At 39.4% G+C, this 21,497-nt stretch overlaps 1 protein-coding gene across 1 annotated transcript in view; it reads right to left on the bottom strand.

The window, feature by feature from the left end:
• LOC149983131 (transmembrane channel-like protein 3) overlaps positions 1 to 20,986 on the bottom strand; it is a 32,257-nt gene extending 11,271 nt beyond the window's left edge. The window contains exons 1-5 of the mRNA XM_090239463.1: positions 20,868 to 20,986; positions 14,912 to 15,058; positions 8,407 to 8,486; positions 4,916 to 5,022; positions 1,333 to 1,431 (exon numbers count right to left, since the gene is read on the bottom strand). Of these exons, the coding sequence (XP_090095589.1) occupies positions 1,333 to 1,431; positions 4,916 to 5,022; positions 8,407 to 8,486; positions 14,912 to 15,058; positions 20,868 to 20,986 (552 nt within the window). The remainder of the gene's footprint in view (positions 1 to 1,332; positions 1,432 to 4,915; positions 5,023 to 8,406; positions 8,487 to 14,911; positions 15,059 to 20,867) is intronic.
• Positions 20,987 to 21,497: the final 511 nt, after the last annotated feature.

Raw genomic sequence — 21,497 nt, 5'->3', positions numbered from 1 at the left:
TTATTATGTGGTTATTATGTGGTTATTATGTATTATTATGCGGTTGTTGTGTGGTTATTATGTGTTATTATGTGGTACTATGCGGTATTATGTGTTATTATGCGATTATTATGTGTTTTTTACGTGTTATTTTGTGTTATTATGTCGTTATTATGTGGTTATTATGTGGTATTATGTGGTATTATGTGTTATTATGAGGATAGTATGTGTTATTATGTGGTATTGTGCCGTTATTATGTGTTATTATGTGGTTATTGTGTGTTATTATGTGTTATTATGCAGTTATTATGTGTTATTATGTGGTTATTATGTGGTTATTATGTCTTATTATGTGGTACTATGCGGTATTATGTGTTATTATGCGATTATTATGTGGTTTATACGTGTTATTTTGTGTTATTATGTGGTTATTATGTGTTATTATGTGTTATTTTGTGTTATTATGTGGTTATTATGTGGTTATTATGTATTATTATGCGGTTGTTGTGTGGTTATTATGTGTTATTATGTGGTACTATGCGGTATTATGTGTTATTATGCGATTATTATGTGGTTTTTACGTGTTATTTTGTGTTATTATGTGGTTATTATGTGGTTATTATGTGTTATTATGTGGTTTTATGTGTTATTTTGTGTTATTATGTGTTATTTTGTGTTATTATGTGTTATTATGTGGTTATTATGTGTTATTTTGTGTTATCATGTGTTATTATGTGGTTATTATGTGTTATTATGTGGTTATTATGTGGTTATTATGTGGTTATTATGTGTTATTATGTGGTTATTATGTGGTTATTATGTGGTTAGTATGTGTTATTATGTGGTTATTATGTGGTTATTATGTGTCATTATGTGGTTATTATGTGGTTAGTATGTGTTATTATGTGTTCTTATGTGGTTATTGTGTGGCTATTATGGGTTAGTATGTGTTATTATGTGTTATTATGTGTTATTATGTGTTATTATGTGGTTATTATGTGGTTATTATGTGTTATTATGTGGTTATTATGTGGTCATTATGTGTTATTATGTGTTATTATGTGGTTAATATGTATTGTTATGTGGTTATTATGTGGTTATTATGTGGTTATTATGTGTTATTATGTGTTATTATGTGGTTATTATGTGTTATTATGTGTTATTATGTGGTTGCTGTTGCTCCTCGGGGGCCTCCGTACTTAATGTCATGCTGATAAGAAGGCTGGCATCATAAACATCACTCACAGTACAAGGAGTTGTTGAAATATAGTTTAGATGAATCGGACTACACAACAAAATGGATGTAATTGAACAGTGATATTGAGGGAACATTAAGAGATCAAACTGCCTTGCCCCAAGAGACCAGATGGTGTCCAGATCTTGGGCTGAGGCCAGGTGCTCCTTGGGAATGGTCTTACTCCGGGTTGTTCCGAACGGCTCTCCGGCCAGGAGCTGAGGGGAGAAATCAGATGGATTATTATGCCAGTACAATGAATGATATGGGGGGAGGAGTGGAGGCAAATGGATTAGAAAGGGACAATGTTACCATTGAATTTGCACACACACACACACACACACACACACACAGAACTACAGGTCACACACACACACAGTTTAACTACCCACTCCATGCCTCAAACACAATAATATTTTCCCTAGATCTTTTATTTTCTCTTTTCTTCCGATCATAATCTACAATGATCTCCAAACAACCATAACATTGATCGGTCTTTATGTATCAAGTAGCAACAGTAAGTTCTGATAAATAACAGGTGGATAATGGAGTAAGACACAACACTTAAAGGTTTGAATATTGACTGAATTATAGTACATAAATCATTCTATAATTAGGTCCAGATTCACCATGACTTCACCATGATGTCACCATGACTTGTCTTCACCATGACGTCACCATGACTTAACCATGACTTAACCATGTCTTCACCATGACGCCACCATGACATCACCACGACTTAACCATGACTTCACCATGACTTCATCCCGATTTCACCATGACTTCACCATAACTTCACCATGACATCACCATGACTTAACCATAACTTCACCATGACTTCACCATGACTTCAATATGACTTCATCACGATTTCACCATGACTTCACCATAACTTAACCATGACTTCACCATGACTTCACCATAACTTAACCATGACTTCACCATGACTTCAATATGATTTCACCATGACTTCACCATGACTTCATCACGATTTCACCATGACTTCACCATAACTTCACCATGACTTCAATATGACTTCACCACGACTTCACCACGACTTCACCATGATTTCAATATGACTTCATCACGATTTCACCATGACTTCACCATGAAGTCACAATGACTTCACCATGTCTTCACCATGACGGTAAAATGTTTTATTGTCAGATACAAGCTAAAAGGGACTTAGTCTACAACCAGTGATCGGATTAAATCCCTACCAAAGTCTTATCTCTGAAAACTTCAGTCTACAAAAGAAAAATCCAATCTGTGAGGTTGGGGTGAATGAAGGAGGGAAAAGGTTGGTTGGAGAATGGATGGAAGGAAGGAGGGATGAAATGGAGGAGATTGGGAGTGAGTGATGTGCCAGCTGATGTCTGGGGAAATTGCCTGTGTCTGCATGTCAGCCGGCTAAATAAATCAGCCCTGCTTTTCCCGACATACCCAGACCAATAACAATGCCCTCTATGCATTATTTGTGACGTCTGGCACCAAAAGTGCTGATTTTTATTGTCATACTTTGCAAGCACATACCGGAATTTACAATATCTGTTAGGTCCTCTCTTGTATCCTCTGCATACAATTGACCATTGTAACATTCAGCTACATTCTACATTTGAAGCAGTCAAATCGTGTTAAATAAAGTTGAAATCCTCTATCGCTGTTTTTAAGTTTTGTTTTATGGAGAATTCAGTTTACTTCCTTTCCCTAATAACTTCATTATTTAGTCATGATAGACACATCTATGGTACACACATCCATGGTACACACATCTATGATACACATATCTATGGTACAAACAGCCCCTGTTCTTCTATTGATTGACACACACACACACACACACACACACACACACACTAGAGGTCGACTGATTATGATTTTTCAACGTCAATACCGATACTGATACCGATTATTGGAGGACCAAAAAGGCAGATACCGATTAATCGGCCTTTTTCAAAATGTATTTATTTATTTGTAATAATGACAATTACAACAATACTGAATGAACACATTTATTTTAACTTAATTTAATACATCAATCAAATCAATTTATCCTCAAATAAATAATGAAACATGTTCAATTTGGTTTAAATAATGCAAAAAGAAGAAAGTAAAAGTGCAATATGTGCCATGTAAAAAAGCTAACGTTTAAGTTCCTTGCTCAGAACATGAGAACATATGAAAGCTGGTGGTTCCTTTTAACATGAGTCTTCAATATTTCAAGGTAAGAAGTTTTAGGTTGATGTTATTATAGGAATTATAGGACTATTTCTCTCTATACGATTTGTATTTCATATACCTTTGACTATTGGATGTTCTTATAGGCACTTTAATATTGCCATAGCTTCTGTCCCTACCCATCGCTCCACAAAAGCTGCGGACCTTGCAGGGCAAGGGGAACAACTACTCCAAGTCTCAGACCGAGTGATGTTTGAAACGCTATTAGCGCACACCCCATTAACTAGCTAGCCATTTCACATCGGTTACACCAGCCTAATATCGGGAGCTGTTAGGCTTGAAGTCATAAACAGCGCAATGCTTGAAGCACAGCGAAGAGCTGCTGGCAAAAAGCACGAAATTGCTGTTTGAATGAATGCTTACGAGCCTGCTGCTGCCTACCACCGCTCAGTCAGTCTGCTCTATCAAATATCAAATCATAGACTTAATTATAACATAATAACACACAGAAATACGAGCCTTAGGTCATTAATATTGTCAAATCCGGAAACTATCATTTGTAAAATAAACGTTTATTATTTCAGTGAAATACGGAACCGTTCGGTATTTTATCTAACGGGTGGCATCCCTTAAATATAAATATTCCGGTTACATTGCACAACCTTCAATGTTATGTCATAATTTCGTAAAATTCGGGCAAATTAGTTCGCAACGAGCCAGGTGGCCCAAACTGTTGCATATACCCTGACTCTGCGTGCAAGGAACACAAGAGAAGTGACACAGTTTCCCTAGTTTAATATTGCCTGATAACATGAATTTCTTTTAACTAAATATGCAGGTTTAAAAATATATACTTCTGTGTATTGATCTCAAGAAAGTCATTGTGTTTATGGTTAGGTACATTCGTGCAATGATTATGATTTTTTCGCAAATGCGCTTTTGTTAAATCATCCCCGTTTGGCGAAGATGGCTGTCTTCGTTAGGAAGAAATAGTCTTCAGAGTTCGCAACGAGCCAGGCAAAAGGCATTGATGTTAATGGTTAGGTACACATTGGTGCAACGACAGTGCTTTTTTCACGAATGCGCTTGTTAAATCACCCGTTTGGTGAAGTAGGCTATGATTCAATGAAAAATTAACATTGATTAAAATTAATTGATTATATGCAACGCAGGACAAGCTAGAAAAACTAGTAATATCATCAACCATGTGTAGTTAACTAGTGATTATGTTAAGATTGATTGTTTTTTATAAGATACGTTTAATGCTATCTAGAACCTTACCTTGGCTCCTTGCTGCACTTGCATAACAGGTAGTCAGCCTGCCACACAGTCTCCTCGTGGAGTGCAATGTAATCGGCCATGATCGGTGTCCAAAAATGCAGAATACCGATTGTTATGAAAACTTGAAATCGGCCCTAATTAATCGGCCACTCTAACACACACACACACACACACACACACACACACACACACACACACACACACACACACACACACATACATACACATACACACAACACACACCTCAGGTATGACTATGAATGCCCCAGTCATGACAGTAAGGACTATGTTGATACCAAACAGCCATCTGAGGAAGATGAAGTAGGAGGCCACCCCTGACCCAAAGTGACCTAAGAGGGAAACAGAGACAGGGGTGTATGGTGAAGTTACCCCAAGACACTGATATTGGGTCAGTTTTGCATTTTCACCACTAATGTTTAAGTTAAGGTTTGGGGTAGGTGGAGCTGATCCTAGATCTGTACTATGGGAAAGGAGACAGACAATCACAAATCATCTCAAACCAAACTGAAATTATTTTAAATTTCAGACATTACATTTATTTATTTAAAATTTTAATTGTCACATGCTTGGTAAACAACAGGTGTAGACTGAAATGCTAACTTACGGGCCCTTCCCAACAATGCACAATACCAAAATAATAATTAAAATAACAATAGAAAAACATGTGTAACACAAGGAGTAAATACAATATAAATATATAAATAACTTGGCTATACACGCGGGTTACCAGTACAGAGTCTATGTGCAGGGCTAGGAGGTAATAACTTGGCTATACACACGGGTTACCAGGTCAGAGTCTATATGCAGGGGTAGGAGGTAATAACTTGGCTATACACGCGGGTTACCAGTACAGAGTCTATGTGCAGGGCTAGGAGGTAATAACTTGGCTATACACACGGGTTACCAGTACAGAGTCTATGTGCAGGGGTAGGAGGTAATAACTTGGCTATACACACGGGTTACCAGGTCAGAGTCTATATGCAGGGGTAGGAGGTAATAACTTGGCTATACACGCGGGTTACCAGTACAGAGTCTATGTGCAGGGGTAGGAGGTAATAACTTGGCTATACACGCGGGTTACCAGTACAGAGTCTATGTGCAGGGGTAGGAGGTAATAACTTGGCTATACACGCGGGTTACCAGTACAGAGTCTATGTGCAGGGGTAGGAGGTAATAACTTGGCTATACACGTGGGTTACCAGTACAGAGTCTATGTGCAGGGCTAGGAGGTAATAACTTGGCTATACACACGGGTTACCAGTACAGAGTCTATGTGCAGGGCTAGGAGGTAATAACTTGGCTATACACGCGGTTTACCAGTACAGAGTCTATGTGCAGGGGTAGGAGGTAATAACTTGGCTATACACGCGGGTTACCAGTACAGAGTCTATGTGCAGGGGTAGGAGGTAATAACTTGGCTATACACGCGGGTTACCAGTACAGAGTCTATGTGCAGGGGTAGGAGGTAATAACTTGGCTATACACGTGGGTTACCAGTACAGAGTCTATGTGCAGGGGTAGGAGGTAATAACTTGGCTATACACAAGGGTTACCAGTACAGAGTCTATGTGCAGGGGTAGGAGGTAATAACTTGGCTATACGCAAGGGTTACCAGTACAGAGTCTATGTGCAGGGGTAGGAGGTAATAACTTGGCTATACACACGGGTTGCCAGTACAGAGTCTATGTGCAGGGGTACGAGGTAATAACTTGGCTATACACACGAGTTACCAGTACAGAGTCTATGTGCAGGGGTAGGAGGTAATAACTTGGCTATACACACTGGTTACCAGTACAGAGTCTATGTGCAGGGGTACGAGGTAATAACTTGGCTATACACACGGGTTACCAGTACAGAGTCTATGTGCAGGGGTAGGAGGTAATAACTTGGCTATACACACTGGTTACCAGTACAGAGTCTATGTGCAGGGGTATGAGGTAATTGAGGAAGATATAGTATGTAGGTATAGGTAGGGATAAAGTGACTAGACAACAGGATAGATAGTAGACAGTAGCAGCAGCGTCTGTGATGAGTGTGGAAGTGTGTGTGTGGCGACAGTGTGCCTGTGTGTCAATACAATTTTACAGTAAAATACACATTACAGTAAAAGGTAATGCACTAATATTTTACTGTAATATAGTCAATATCTTACATGTTCAAGTAAGTAATAAAATATGTTATTAAAAGTTGTTACTTTCTATTTTCTTGATCCTCATCTCCCAGGGAATAAACAGAACCACGATGTTGTACAGCAACCTGGAGACCTTCTTCAGCAGCTGAAAATATATAACCATTTTCTATTAGTGTGTGTGTATATATTTATATATATACTGTATATATTTGTCTGCATGGCTTTTTTGAATGATTGATTTACTGTTATTATCGTGTCTTATTTCAGATGCCCAAACCATTGGACTTAAACAGTCAATTATTTTCAGGGTTTGTGTGCATGTGTGTGTGTTTGTGTTTAAGGAGGAAGAGGTTAAAATCTTTGCTTAATTCTCTCAGAGAAGATCTGTTGATTCAGTAGCCAACACATACAAAGCAACACCAGTCAAGTCCCATCACTTAACATCAAATGAACAGATCCCACTGTACCATAGATACATATTGTATTTAATTAATTTCATGATTTCGTAATAGGGAGGGGTACTTAATTCAAAAGTCAAGATATGATTATTCATATACACATAAGTCCAGTCGTTGAACAAATGGATGTGATTTCTAAATTGTAATTAAGCAGAAGTCAATATATATATATATATAATTAATTATTCCTCATCAATCTACTTTCTAAAAGTCAATTAATTTGAATGGTGCTTCGGTAGCCTTGCCCAATCCCTCCTGAACATTTTAATTAAACCAAACCATAACAACAGGCTATAAATTTGCTTGGCTGCGGTTTGCTGAGGCTGTGTGTGTGCCTATGTGTGTGTGCGTGTGCGTGTGCGTGTGCGCGAGCGTGTGTGTGTGTGTGTGCGTGTGCGTGTGCGTGTGTGTGCGCGTGTGTGTGTGTGCGTGTGTGTGTACATGTGTACGTGTGTGTGTGTGTGTGTGTGTGTGTGTGTGTACAGAGAGAAGCCTACAGGCAGAGGGAGCAGTGTCGAGCTCTAACCTCACGGTCTCGTAAACACAGTGAGAACAGAAAGGCAATGTTAAGTGTATAACTCAGCCTACAGAACAGAGGGAATGGACACAGTAACAATCAGGCTGAAGGCATCAGATTGTTGCACTGCAGTAGAGAAATAGTAAGCTAATTCTCTTAGCTAATTTTCAATTAAATCATATGTGAAAAAGTAGCCTGACACATTGATATGCCTAAAAATGTTAACGTGTTTATATCTGTGTTGAAATTAGAGTTGCATTCAGTTTGTGAAACTAGATGCACATTACTGGCACAGCAGAGTTTGTTTCATTGTTTGAAAACAACAGAACGCTATGAGATGTCAAAACGTAATACTTAACCTGCAATAAAATGTGCTACAACAAGTGAAACTATGACCATGAAGATGCATTTTAAGTGGTACAGTCATTGGGTTGTATAATATGGGTGTGTTTGTGAACCTTCTTGCAGTATGTGTTTTTTTATCAGGACAGGTGTGTGTGTGTGTGTGTGTGTGTGTGTGTGTGTGTGTGTGTGTGTGTGTGTGTGTGTGTGTGTGTGTGTGTGTGTGTGTGTGTGTGTGTGTGTGTGTGTGTGTGTGTGTGTGAACCCACATCAGCCCCAGCAGCCTGGTACCCTCTGGTCCTTGTTAGCCTCCCCTCGTACTTCAGGACAATCTCTCTGGCCTGCCTGGAACAAACACAGGGAGATAACAATGGCTTTTAAACTCTGATCTACAGTCAGTAGAAACACAAACACATCACACTGGAAGAGTGAATATGATTCAATACACTGATCTAGGTAAATCAGATATAGTAAAACATTTTTTACTGACATGTAAATTATGATTCCAGAGATTGATGTAATTTCAGACAAAAATAACTTGCAGCAGGTTAAACCCTTGCACGTTATTTCACAAACTGGTCCTAGTTCAGCTTTACTGTGCGTGGGAGTAGAGTATTCCTACTGTGGTTCTCAACCCATCACTGGTCCTAGTTCAGCTTTACTGTGCGTGGGAGTAGAGTATTCCTACTGTGGTTCTCAACCCATCACTGGTCCTAGTTCAGCTTTACTGTGCGTGGGAGTAGAGTATTCCTACTGTGGTTCTCAACCCATCACTGGTCCTAGTTCAGCTTTACTGTGCGTGGGAGTAGAGTATTCCTACTGTGGTTCTCAACCCATCACTGGGGTAGTTCAGATGTCTGTGGCACTTGCTCTAATCAACGATGCCTACTCTCAACAGGCTTTTCACAGACTCATGTGCTCCTCTGAAATTATACATCTTAAATAAAAATGGTTTAGAGCAGATTAAAAAATATATTTTAGAAAGAGAGGAGGAGACTAAATAAAAAGAGCCAAAGCGGGAAGGGTGGAGACGGACGGTAACGGAATTCTGGTTTCCATGGTTTCGTACTTGTGCCTATATCACCAGACCATTGGGCCTGCACACTCTTTTCATCTTTCAACTTGCTTATGGTACTACTACTAGGATAAAATGTATTGTTGATATCCTGTATGTTATGGTACTACTAAGATAAACTCTATGGTTGATATCCTGTATGTTATGGTACTACTACTAGGATAAACTCTATGGTTGATATCCTGTATGTCATGGTGCTACTAAGATAAACTCTATGGTTGATATCCTGTATGTCATGGTGCTACTAAGATAACTCTATGGTTGATATCCTGTATGTTATGGTACTACTACTAGGATAAACTCTATGGTTGATATCCTGTATGTCATGGTGCTACTAAGATAACTCTATGGTTGATATCCTGTATGTTATGGTACTACTACTAGGATAAACTCTATGGTTGATATCCTGTATGTCATGGTGCTACTAAGATAAACTCTATGGTTGATATCCTGTATGTCATGGTGCTACTAAGATAACTCTATGGTTGATATCCTGTATGTTATGGTACTACTACTAAGATAAACTCTATGGTTGATATCCTGTATGTCATGGTGCTACTAAGATAACTCTATGGTTGATATCCTGTATGTTATGGTACTACTACTAAGATAAACTCTATGGTTGATATCCTGTATGTCATGGTGCTACTAAGATAAACTCTATGGTTGATATCCTGTATGTTATGGTACTACTAAGATAAACTCTATGGTTGATATCCTGTATGTTATGGTACTACTACTAGGATAAACTCTATGGTTGATATCCTGTATGTCATGGTGCTACTAAGATAAACTCTATGGTTGATATCCTGTATGTCATGGTGCTACTAAGATAAACTCTATGGTTGATATCCTGTATGTTATGGTACTACTACTAGGATAAACTCTATGGTTGATATCCTGTATGTCATGGTGCTACTAAGATAAACTCTATGGTTGATATCCTGTATGTCATGGTGCTACTAAGATAACTCTATGGTTGATATCCTGTATGTTATGGAACTACTAAGATAAACTCTATGGTTGATATCCTGTATGTCATGGTGCTACTAAGATAACTCTATGGTTGATATCTTGTATGTTATGGTACTACTACTAAGATAACTCTATGGTTGATAACCTGTATGGTATGGTACTACTACTAAGATAACTCTATGGTTGATAACCTGTATGTTATGGTACTACTAGGATAACTCTATGGTTGATATCCTGTATGTTATGGTACTACTAGGATAAACTCTATGGTTGATAACCTGTATGTTATGGTACTACTACTAAGATAACTCTATGGTTGATAACCTGTATGTTATGGTACTACTACTAAGATAACTCTATGGTTGATATCTTGTATGTTATGGTACTACTACTAAGATAACTCTATGGTTGATAACCTGTATGTTATGGTACTACTACTAAGATAACTCTATGGTTGATATCCTGTATGTTATGGTACTACTACTAGGATAAACTCCATGGTTGATATCATTTATGTTTGTAACGACTGTCTGATTGCTGCATTGGTACAGGTGTCCCTATTAAAAGATATAGCTGTTTAAATACCTAGATAAATAAAATGCACTGGAAATATAAAATATACATATTTAATACCAAAAAAAAGTTGAGTGTGCCATTTCAAAACAAATCAAATGAACTTCGAGATAAACGGGGACAGGAAGTTCACAACAAGCAAAACAGGTGAAAACGGGGGTATGAACCAGTGATTTGCAGTGTAAAATATGAGGTGTTTTTGCAGGGTGTGTAATCAGCAGTATTCACCCAGAGATTACTGAGGACGTAAAACGCAGGCTTGCATCTCATCCGTGTGACGGTCATAAAGCCTAGAGCAGTAATAACAAACCACCCATATAAAACCTGCTATGGCTAGAACCTACTCAGCACATCTCTCTCGCTCTCTCTCGCTCGCTCACTCTCTCGTTCTCCTGAAGTGATGCTCTTTGAGAAAAATACTGTAAACGGCTGTAGTCAAATCACATCTATGTTTGGTTATAAAAAAGAGTGACTTTAGGCTATTTACTGTATTAAAAAATGAATATTGAATTGTGTTTGCCTGACAACGCAACAAAATATTAACATTTAAAAAAGATGTATCTGCTGCTTGGATAGTTCCATCTGAGCCACTGGCTTAATCCCGTTCTTTAACTTTTATTTTTGGTTGAGTTGGAGACGTGGATCTAACTTGTAGACAATTTAATAGGCTATTTACTGTATTTCAATCCATTCAATTCATCCAGAAACCCCAGGCCTGTTGTTCTATTGTCGTTGAGGACTTTGAAAATGCTATACAGGCTTAAATAGCCTCATTGATGATACGTGAGTGATACAGTATGGTCACTTTGCTCTGTTAAACCTTCCCCTTTGGAATGACTTCCATAGCAACGGTGAATCTAAGTGGAGATCTCAACAATCATTGTCACAATAGCACATTGGTAATAGTCAGTGACAAACATCATAGCTAAGCAGGGCTGGGCTTGGTTAAAACCCTGGGAAAGAGACCAAAGGGTAGCTGTAGATAGATCAACTCTCCAGTAGGAAGTGCTGCCCAGACTGTTGTTTGTTTTCTGAAAGTGGATATAACATTGAAGATCTGACATTGTTTTAAAGGTAAAAATTCAACATATTTTATAGAAGGTTATCTATGTTGAAAATTGGTTACCATAATGACATAACCCTATGGTTGAAATTTCACCCTCAAAACACTTTACGAAGATAACGTTTTTCAAATCCAATGTATTTTCTATGTAGATTCCACGTCACAATACAGAACCAGGCAAAGTATTATTGTATTATTGTACAATGTAGAGAATAGCCAAAATAAAGAAAAACCCTTGAATGAGTAGGTATTCTAAAACCTTTGACCGGTAGTGTATATTGACAAATGATGTTGAAACAACGTTGATTCAACCAGTTTGTGTCAAGAGGGACACAACCCATCCCCTTATCCAATTATCAGCTGATGTCAAACACACGTGGGTCTACAAATACAATTCTCTTCCTCAATAGTGAGTAGCAAAAGAATACTATATAAAAAGTCTAAATGACTATGACATCCTGGCATTTAAAGCATACTAAACCTGATCATTTTGACATACTATAAGACTTAAATATTTGCAAACCTAAAATGCTTACTATTTAGGACATAGGTATAGGTATCTGGACAAGGTCCAAATGTCTAATCTGTGTTGTCAGGAGACATCTGGATTCCGATTTGAATTTAACAGCATCCTAAACCCCCAGAACAGGAGACAAACACAAAGGTATCAGGTGTGTCCCTCTACATGCATGGTGTTTGTATAATCAATGTGTGTGTGGGACTAGAGGTTCCGACCCCAGTAAAAATAGGAACCAGGCGAACTAACAGCTGATGAAATAATTACTCCGCTAATTTGGTTTATTTTCTGTGGGAGGAGCCATTAACGTGGCGAGGGAGTGAGGAGCCCGGGAGAGGCAGATGTTAATCGTTATTTACTTCGCCTCATGCTTTACATTCCGATGGCTCCTCCGCCCATTAGCGACAGAGAGTTAGCGCCTTTTCACCATTTATGAGCTCTCAGGTGTTAATGAAGAGCTAGTGTTTACATGTTTCCCCTATCTGGCATGTTAATGGGTTTGGATAACCAGACTGCAGGGGGGAAAACAACAGCGAAGAGGGAACAAAACGTGCACTTGACTATGCATAGGGTTTCTTATACTGTGGTCAAATGCATCTTGTGATAAATCCATTTGTATACCTGTCCTGTCCATCTTAAGGAATTAAACCTAAGGTTGCGTCCCCAATGGCCCCCTCTGCCCTACATAGTGCAATAGTTTTGACCAGAACCCTATATGCCCTGGTAAAAAATTGTGCACTAAATATGGAATAGGGTGCCATTTTGGAGAGTTCTAAGATGCTGTACCTAAATCTCTGCCTTGGTTATTTTGAGCTCCAACACCTGTTACCATGAATTAGTATTATAACTATTGGACCTGTTACCTTGAATTAGTATTATAACTATTGGACCTGTTACCTTGAATTAGAATTATAACTATTGGACCTGTTACCTTGAATTAGTATTATAACTATTGGACCTGTTACCTTGAATTAGAATTAGAACTATTGGACCTGTTACCTTGAATTAGTATTATAATTATTGGACCTGTTACCTTGAATTAGAATTATAACTATTGGACCTGTTACCTTGAATTAGAATTATAACTATTGGACCTGTTACCTTGAATTAGTATTATAACTATTGGACCTGTTACCTTGAATTAGAATTATAACTATTGGACCTGTTACCTTGAATTAGTATTATAACTATTGGACCTGTTACCTTGAATTAGAATTAGAACTATTGGACCTGTTACCTTGAATTAGTATTATAACTATTGGACCTGTTACCTTGAATTAGTATTATAACTATTGGACCTGTTACCTTGAATTAGTATTATAACTATTGGACCTGTTACCTTGGATTAGAATTATAACTATTGGACCTGTTACCTTGAATTAGTATTATAACTATTGGACCTGTTACCTTGAATTAGAATTATAACTTTTATACATTTTACCATGAATTAGTTAGTAGTAGTTATTGGAACATTTTTTCTTGGGTAAGCCCCATTTTCTAATTCATTTGATTATTTTCTTTAATCACAAAAACAATGCAATTTAAAAGGCCTACTGTTCTTCTGCGGAGGTGTTTAATTTATGTATGAATAGCTGGAATGTTTTTTGTCACCTCACTCTCTAGGCTGGAGTACTGTGGTGAAGGACAATACCATAACACAGGCTTGAGTACTGCAGTGGTGGACAATACCATAACACAGGCTTGAGTACTCCGGTGCTGGACAACACCATAACACAGGCTTGAGTACTCCGGTGCTGGACAATACCATAACACAGGCTTGAGTACTCCGGTGCTGGAAAATACCATAACACAGGCTTGAGTACTCCGGTGCTGGACAACACCATAACACAGGCTTGAGTACTCCGGTGCTGGACAATACCATAACACAGGCTTGAGTACTCCGGTGCTGGACAACACCATAACACAGGCTTGAGTACTCCGGTGCTGGACAATACCATAACACAGGCTTGAGTACTCCGGTGCTGGACAATACCATAACACAGGCTTGAGTACTCCGGTGCTGGACAATACCATAACACAGGCTTGAGTACTCCGGTGCTGGACAATACCATAACACAGGCTTGAGTACTCCGGTGCTGGACAACACCATAACACAGGCTTGAGTACTCCGGTGCTGGACAATACCATAACACAGGCTTGAGTACTCCGGTGCTGGACAATACCATAACACAGGCTTGAGTACTCCGGTGCTGGACAATACCATAACACAGGCTTGAGTACTCCGGTGCTGGACAATACCATAACACAGGCTTGAGTACTCCGGTGCTGGACAATACCATAACACAGGCTTGAGTACTCCGGTGCTGGACAACACCATAACACAGGCTTGAGTACTCCGAGGCTGGACAATACCATAACACACAACACCATTTTTTAGGACCACTTTCATTAAGCAATACAGCAGTGTGTGGGCTTTACAGTGTGTGTATGATTTACTTCAGAGATTTGAGTTTGTGTCTCATGGGCTGAGCTCGGGTGTGCATGTTGGTGATGGTGTGTACATGTGTGTCTACTCAATTCAGTATGTGTGCATCTAAGTGCCTTACTTGAGGGCTTTGAGCTTGCGTCTCATAGGCCAGGCTCGGGTGCGTATGTTGGCGATGATCTCCTTCTGAAACTGGATGTTCTGGAACATCTGCTCTGGGTCGTTGCTGTCCGCATGCTCATCCTCCTTGCCCTCCTCATCTGATTGGCTGCAATGGGACAGAAGGAGAGGGGTCAACATGTTATCTTGATGGACAGCTGTGCTCTGCTGTGTGAGTGAAGACAGACTCAAAGAAGCAGGATGTTGATAGTTGCTTTTTTCTTGTAAAGTCAATTTCCTCACAAGCAAGGCAAATGGTAAGAGTTCATAACATGACACACACACACACACATGCCCACCTGCACCAGAAGCAGGCATGCACCAAACACACACACAAAAAGTGAATGTACACAGTCCCTACATTAAAATATCAACGTAATCCACACGGTTTATTTTTCATTTAAAAATGCAGTGAACCTAAAACAAGATTGAATCACTATTTGTTTAAGTCATACACATGAACTTAATTATCAAAGTGAGGATACTGAATGACATGAAAATGTATAGGAGGAATGGTTGGGTAGATAATTTAACTCCTACAATATAAATATTCAGCTTGAGCGGGAGATAATGAAAATCTTAAATACTCAGTCACAGGATGTGTATGACTCCGTCCTCCTGAAGAAAACTCCAGTACCCTGTGCTCTCCAGTCACTCGTCTGGTCAATCTGTCAATTATAGAAGCAGTGTTCCCTGACGACTGGAAATCTGCTGTCATAACACCAATCTTCAAGGCTGGAGATCCAACTGATGTGGCCAAATATAGGCCCATCTGCATTCTCCCAATCATATCCAAGGTGGTAGAAGAGGTGGTGGCCAACCAACTAATAGCCCACCTAAACTCAGGTCACTCTCCTCTCCATCCAATGCAGTTTGGTTTCAGGACACATCATTAAACCGAAATGGCAAACTGCTTATTTGTCAAGGAAATAATGTCCAAATTTGCCAAAGGTTGAGTTGTGACAGCTGTTTTCCTGGATTTAAAGAAAGCATTCGACACAGTGAACCACAATGTGCTGCTATCCAAACTGTCAACCCACAAACTATCAGCACACACAAACAGATGGATGGAATCCTGTCTAACCAAAAGAAAACAATGCACCAAAAATCTAACTTTCAACATCCGCTCACTGCTCTGTCGGGGTCCCTCAAGGATCCATTTTGTGCCCACTTTAATTTAGTATATACATCAATGCAGATGTATGCAGACGATACAGTCTTCTACTGTATGTACATGTCAAGACAAAGCAACAGCCGGCTCTTAAAATTACAACAGCAACGAACAAAATAGCTGACTGGTTGGACTATTCATGTCTAACATTGAACATAACAAAAACTGTCTGCATGTAAATTCCCTCAGACCATCAGCCTGAGGGAATTTCATAAAAATGTAAATTGTAAAACATTTAAAAAGTTATCCTTTTTAGATAAAACTATACAAAATATAATCAGGTCACCAAATAACTATTTTGCTAAGGTCTACAGTAGCCTCAACAGCACTCTGTAGGGTAGCACCATGGTGTAGCCAGAGGACAGCTAGCTTCCGTCCTCCTCTGTGTATATTCACATCAATACAAAACCTAGGAGGCTCATGCTTCTCACCGCCTTCCATAGACTTACACAGAAATTATGACAACTTCCGGATGACGTCCTCCAGCCTATCAGCCTATCAGCCTATTGCAGCATGAACTGACATGCTGTCAGTAATCTTTTACATCAATAGCAGTCAATATTTAATCATCACTTTATTCAGTCTCATCTGAAAGTTATAAATTCTTGGTTATCTTCAAAAACCCTGGCTAAAATGTTGAATCAGCAATACAAAATTTGGTTTAATTATTTATTGACTAAATACTTAAATAATCGCACAGAATTACATCTACACAGAATGGATCATACATTGATTACAAATTATGTCATAAAGAAAACGTCCCTGGTGGACGGAACAGATAAGACAGCTGGTTACACAAAGAGAGGGGGTTGGATTTGAATGAAAGAGCGGGAAGACTGAGTAACAAAGGGAGACGCTATGCTATCGTAAATACAGTATCTTATGCATTCTAAATTACCGCCCATTTGAAAAAGGTAAATTCAATTAATATTTACTCTGAGCTGCGCTTCGGTAGGTTGGTCGTAGATGGTAGGCCAGGTTGTCCTTTGAAGCATGTCTGGTGGTAGAACGGTTACTTTGTGGTATTGTTGTGTGTGTCAGATTGGATACATCATCCGTCCTTTCCTAGCCCACATTTACAGCGGCTGCTGCTAACTCAAAGCCTAGGAGGTATCACCTCTGGAGTGAATAAGAGTTCAAAGTTCACACCAAGTTGCCATACTTTTAAGCTCATGCTATATTCTGGCTGGTATAGTCGAAATTCATCCTTCCAGGGTGTAGGTCGTCACCTTCACATTGAAATTCGATGCCAATTGCGTTAGGTTCTTGCTGATGTTGGCTTCGTTCTGTAGGTGGTCTTTGTCCTTTCAACGGGGGGACTGCCAGTCCGCACGTCCTTGGAACAGGAAGTTACATTTTCGTCCAGGGGGTTATATGGGATTGGGGGAGAGAGCCGTGTTTCATAGTTTACAACCCATGTCTGTTCACTTCGGCGGGGCCTCTGAGTGAGCAGAAGGGTGTTCTTCTGACAAACCGTTCTTTCATTAAGAAGCTAAAAATTACATTTGACCTTTTCACAAATAGTTTCATATTTAAACATTTAAATTGCACAACAATTCCATGTGAATCTGATAACTAGAATGTGTAGATTTTCCAACAGTTTATGTCGTCCTATCATCAGTAATCATGTCTCAGACGCCAACTGAACTGACATCATATTCATTAAATCCCAAAGCATATTTTCAACTGGTTGGATTACGGAAACATGGTTCCGTTTCCCATCTTGTGATGTCACTAGACTCTCACCAGTCACCTTAAATGTGTCTCTCGACCTGTGTGCACCTACGTTGTAAACTTTCATTCATAGGCTAGGTTGTAGCAACCACATGATAGGCATAGGGAAAATTTGAGTATCATGTAGTAGCCTAAACCTATCGCTGTTACATTTAACTGGGTGAATGGAATATGAATGAGAGTCATCCAATATGCTGTAAGAGAAATAAGGCCACGTTCATGAACAAAGAAAACGGCCCTGACCACTGGTCACAACCTGGTCACAAGATAATATCACATCAATGAAAACACTTCAAAAGCTCTAAAAACAAACTCTGAAAGTGCTAGGGAAAAAATGACCACTGCAATATCATTAAGAAATATAACCTACTGAGATTTGACAAGTTCTTATGCCTCTGATGATTAAGATCACTCATGACCTTGCCCCACCTCCTCTTTGTTGCATATTGCAAAGACAATACCAGGAGGACAAGAGCTTCAACCAGAGGAGACTGCTCAGCTCAGTTTAGATCCACTACATTTGTCCAGACAACTTCCTCAGTCGGAGCGTCTGGATTATGGAACCCCCTGCCAACCAGTGTGACAGAGTGCAGTACTTCTGCCAGCTTCAAGACAAACCTGGAGAAGTGGCTAAAGGCAAACCAGCCATGTGGACATGTGTAGGAAAAAGGGACATTTAAACTCTTTTGTAATATTATAACTAGAATGTCTATTGTTGTATGTATGTACAGTACCAGTCAAAACTCATTCTAGGTTGTTTCTTTATTTTTTGTTGTATGTTCTATGTTGTAGATTAATAGTGAAGACATCAAAACTATGAAATAACACATATCATGTAGTAACCAAAAAAAGTGTTAAACAAATCAAAATATATTTCCTATTTCCTATTTTAGATTCTTCAAAGTAGCCACCCTTTGCCTTGATGACAGCTTTGCACATACTTTAGTCATTTTCTCAACCAGTTTCATGAGGAACGCTTTTCAAACAGTCTTGAAGGAGTTCCCACATATGCTGAGCACTTGTTGGCTGCTTTTCCTTCACTCTGAGGTCCAACTAATCCCAAACCATCTCAATTGGTTTGAGATCAGGTGATTGTGGAGGCCAGGTCACCTGATGCAGCACTCCATCGCTCTCCTTCTTGGTCAAATAGCCCTTACACAGTCTGGAGGTATTTTTTTGGTCATTATCCTGTTGAAAAAAAAATGACAGTCCCACTAAGCATAAAACAGATGGGATGGCGTATTGCTGCATAATGCTGTGGTAAACATGCTGGTTAAGTGTGACTTGAATTCTAAATAAATCAGACAGTGTCACCAGCAAAGCACCCCCACACCATCACACCTCCTCCTCCATCCAATACACATGCAGAGATCATCCGTTCACCTACTCTGAGTCTCACAAAGACAGCGATTTGAACCCACATTTCCAATTTGGACTCCACAGACCAAAGGACAGATTTCCACCGGTCTAATGAACATTGCTCGTGTTTCTTGGCCAAAGCAAGTATCTTCTTCTTATTGGGTGTCCTTTAGTAGATGTTTCTTTGCAGCAATTCAACCATGAAGGCCTGATTAACACAGAACACAGTCTCCTCTGAACAGTTGATGTTGAGATGTGTCTGTTACTTGAACTCCGTGAAGCATTTTTTTGGGCTGCAATCTGAGGCTGGTAACTCAAATGAACTTATCCTCTGCAGCAGAGGTAACTCTGGGTCTTCCTTTCTGTGGCAGTCCTCATGAGAGCCAGTTTATCATAGAGCTTGATATTTTTGTGATTGCACTTGAGGAAACAGAAAATTACAGAAATTTCCCAGATTGACTGACCTTCATGTCTTGAAGTACTGATGGACTGTCATTTCTCTTTGCTTATTTGAGCTGTTCTTGCCATAATATGGACTTGGTCTTTTACCAAATGGGGCTATCTTCTGTATAATACCCCTACCTTGTCACAACACAACTGATTGTCTCAAACGCATTAGGAAGGAAAGAAATTCCACAAATTAAAGCAGCTGTTAATTGTAATGAATTCCAGGTGACTACCTCATGAAGCTGGTTGAGAGAATGTGTAAAGCTGTCATCAAGACAAAGGGTGGCTACTTTGAAGAATCTCAAATATAAAATATATTTGGATTTGTTTAACACTTTTCTGGTTACTACAGTACATGATTCCATATGTGTTGATTCATAGTTTTGATATCTTCACTATTATTATACCATGTAGAAAATAGTAAAACCCAGGAATGAGTAGGTGTATCCAAACTTTTGCCTGGTACTGTATATATATTTGAATAGTGTGTTATATTGTAGCATTGTATTGATGTTGATTGTTTTCTGCCCAGGGACTACAGATGAAAATGAGCAATCTAGCTCAATCTGGTGCAATGGCATGTTGTACATGGTCCCCGACAAATACATGAATACATCAGAAATAATACCAGGACCAGAATGACAACAAGCCCTTGGGCTGTATTGGGTTTTATCATCCATATTGTATTATATATGTAATGTTGTCTCCTGCTGGAGCCTTCTACCTTAATTATCAAATACATTCAGTCAATCAATCACTAACCTGTTTGACAACCTGGATGAGGATACATTTATACTACAACAGTTTCCATGTATACATGTAAATTACACTTTTGCAAGTCATAAAAAAGGATGCTTTGGAGTTGAGGTCAAAAACTGAGAAATAATAATGTCCTCTGTCCACACAATGCATATTCATTTGGCACATGGAAAGCATAATTTAATATCAACATGAATAGAATAGTACAAAATGGAATAAAGGGTTCCAATAGGGTTTATCGGCTGTCCCGTAGGAGAACCCTTTTTGATTCCAGGTAGAACCCTTTTGGGTTCCATGTAGAGCCCTCTGTGGAAAGTATTCTAAATGGAATCCAAATGGGTTCTACCTGGAACCAAAAAGGGATCTTCAAAGGGTCGTCCTATGGGGACAGCGGAATAACCCTGTTAGGTTCAAGGTAACACCTTTTTTCTAAGATTGTAGAACTCACCCTGGCTGGTTGTCTTGATAAGATGAGTAAATCCGCCTGGAGTTCTTCCTGACACTCTTGTGTCGCTTCACGGTAGTCAAGGGTCTACTGACCACAGCAGTCTCAGACACGCCACTCATCCTGACCGTAATTCAGCACTCGTGTGTGTTTCTGGGTGTGGGTATATGTATGCAAGCTTAAACGTTCAGCTCTGTCCATCCATCTGTGTGTGTGTTAGGGTCAGACTGTGTATGTGCATGACGAGTGTCCCTGCGTGTGTGTGTTCTCCGTGGTATTTGCTTGACCGCGTGTGTGTGCAGTTCAGTTCAAACTTTCAGAAAGCACTGACTTGACACATCCCCCTGTGCTCTCCTGAGACTCTCTGCAGACTGATTGAGGCAAAGCTGAATGAAGTCTAGGGGCCGTGTGTGTGTGTGTGCGTGTTGGAGCTGAGAGACGGGAGTGGCTGGGGCAACCTGCAGTCGTGGTACCTCATTGGAGCATCAGACAGACCCTTGGCCGCACAAGCCCTGCCTGACTCTTTCTCGGATCCAATCAGAGAAATACTGAACTCTTAAAGGGCTAGTGCATGCAACACACACACCACGCAACACACACACACCACACACACACACCTTCATGGCTGTCATG

The sequence above is a fragment of the Oncorhynchus mykiss genome, chromosome 6, assembly GCF_057628025.1.
Source record: "Oncorhynchus mykiss isolate SJ-2025 chromosome 6, ASM5762802v1, whole genome shotgun sequence".
NCBI classification, from domain to species: domain Eukaryota; kingdom Metazoa; phylum Chordata; class Actinopteri; order Salmoniformes; family Salmonidae; genus Oncorhynchus; species Oncorhynchus mykiss.
Note: the sequence above shows the minus strand (reverse complement) of the source record. Positions and strands in the feature narration are given on the sequence as shown.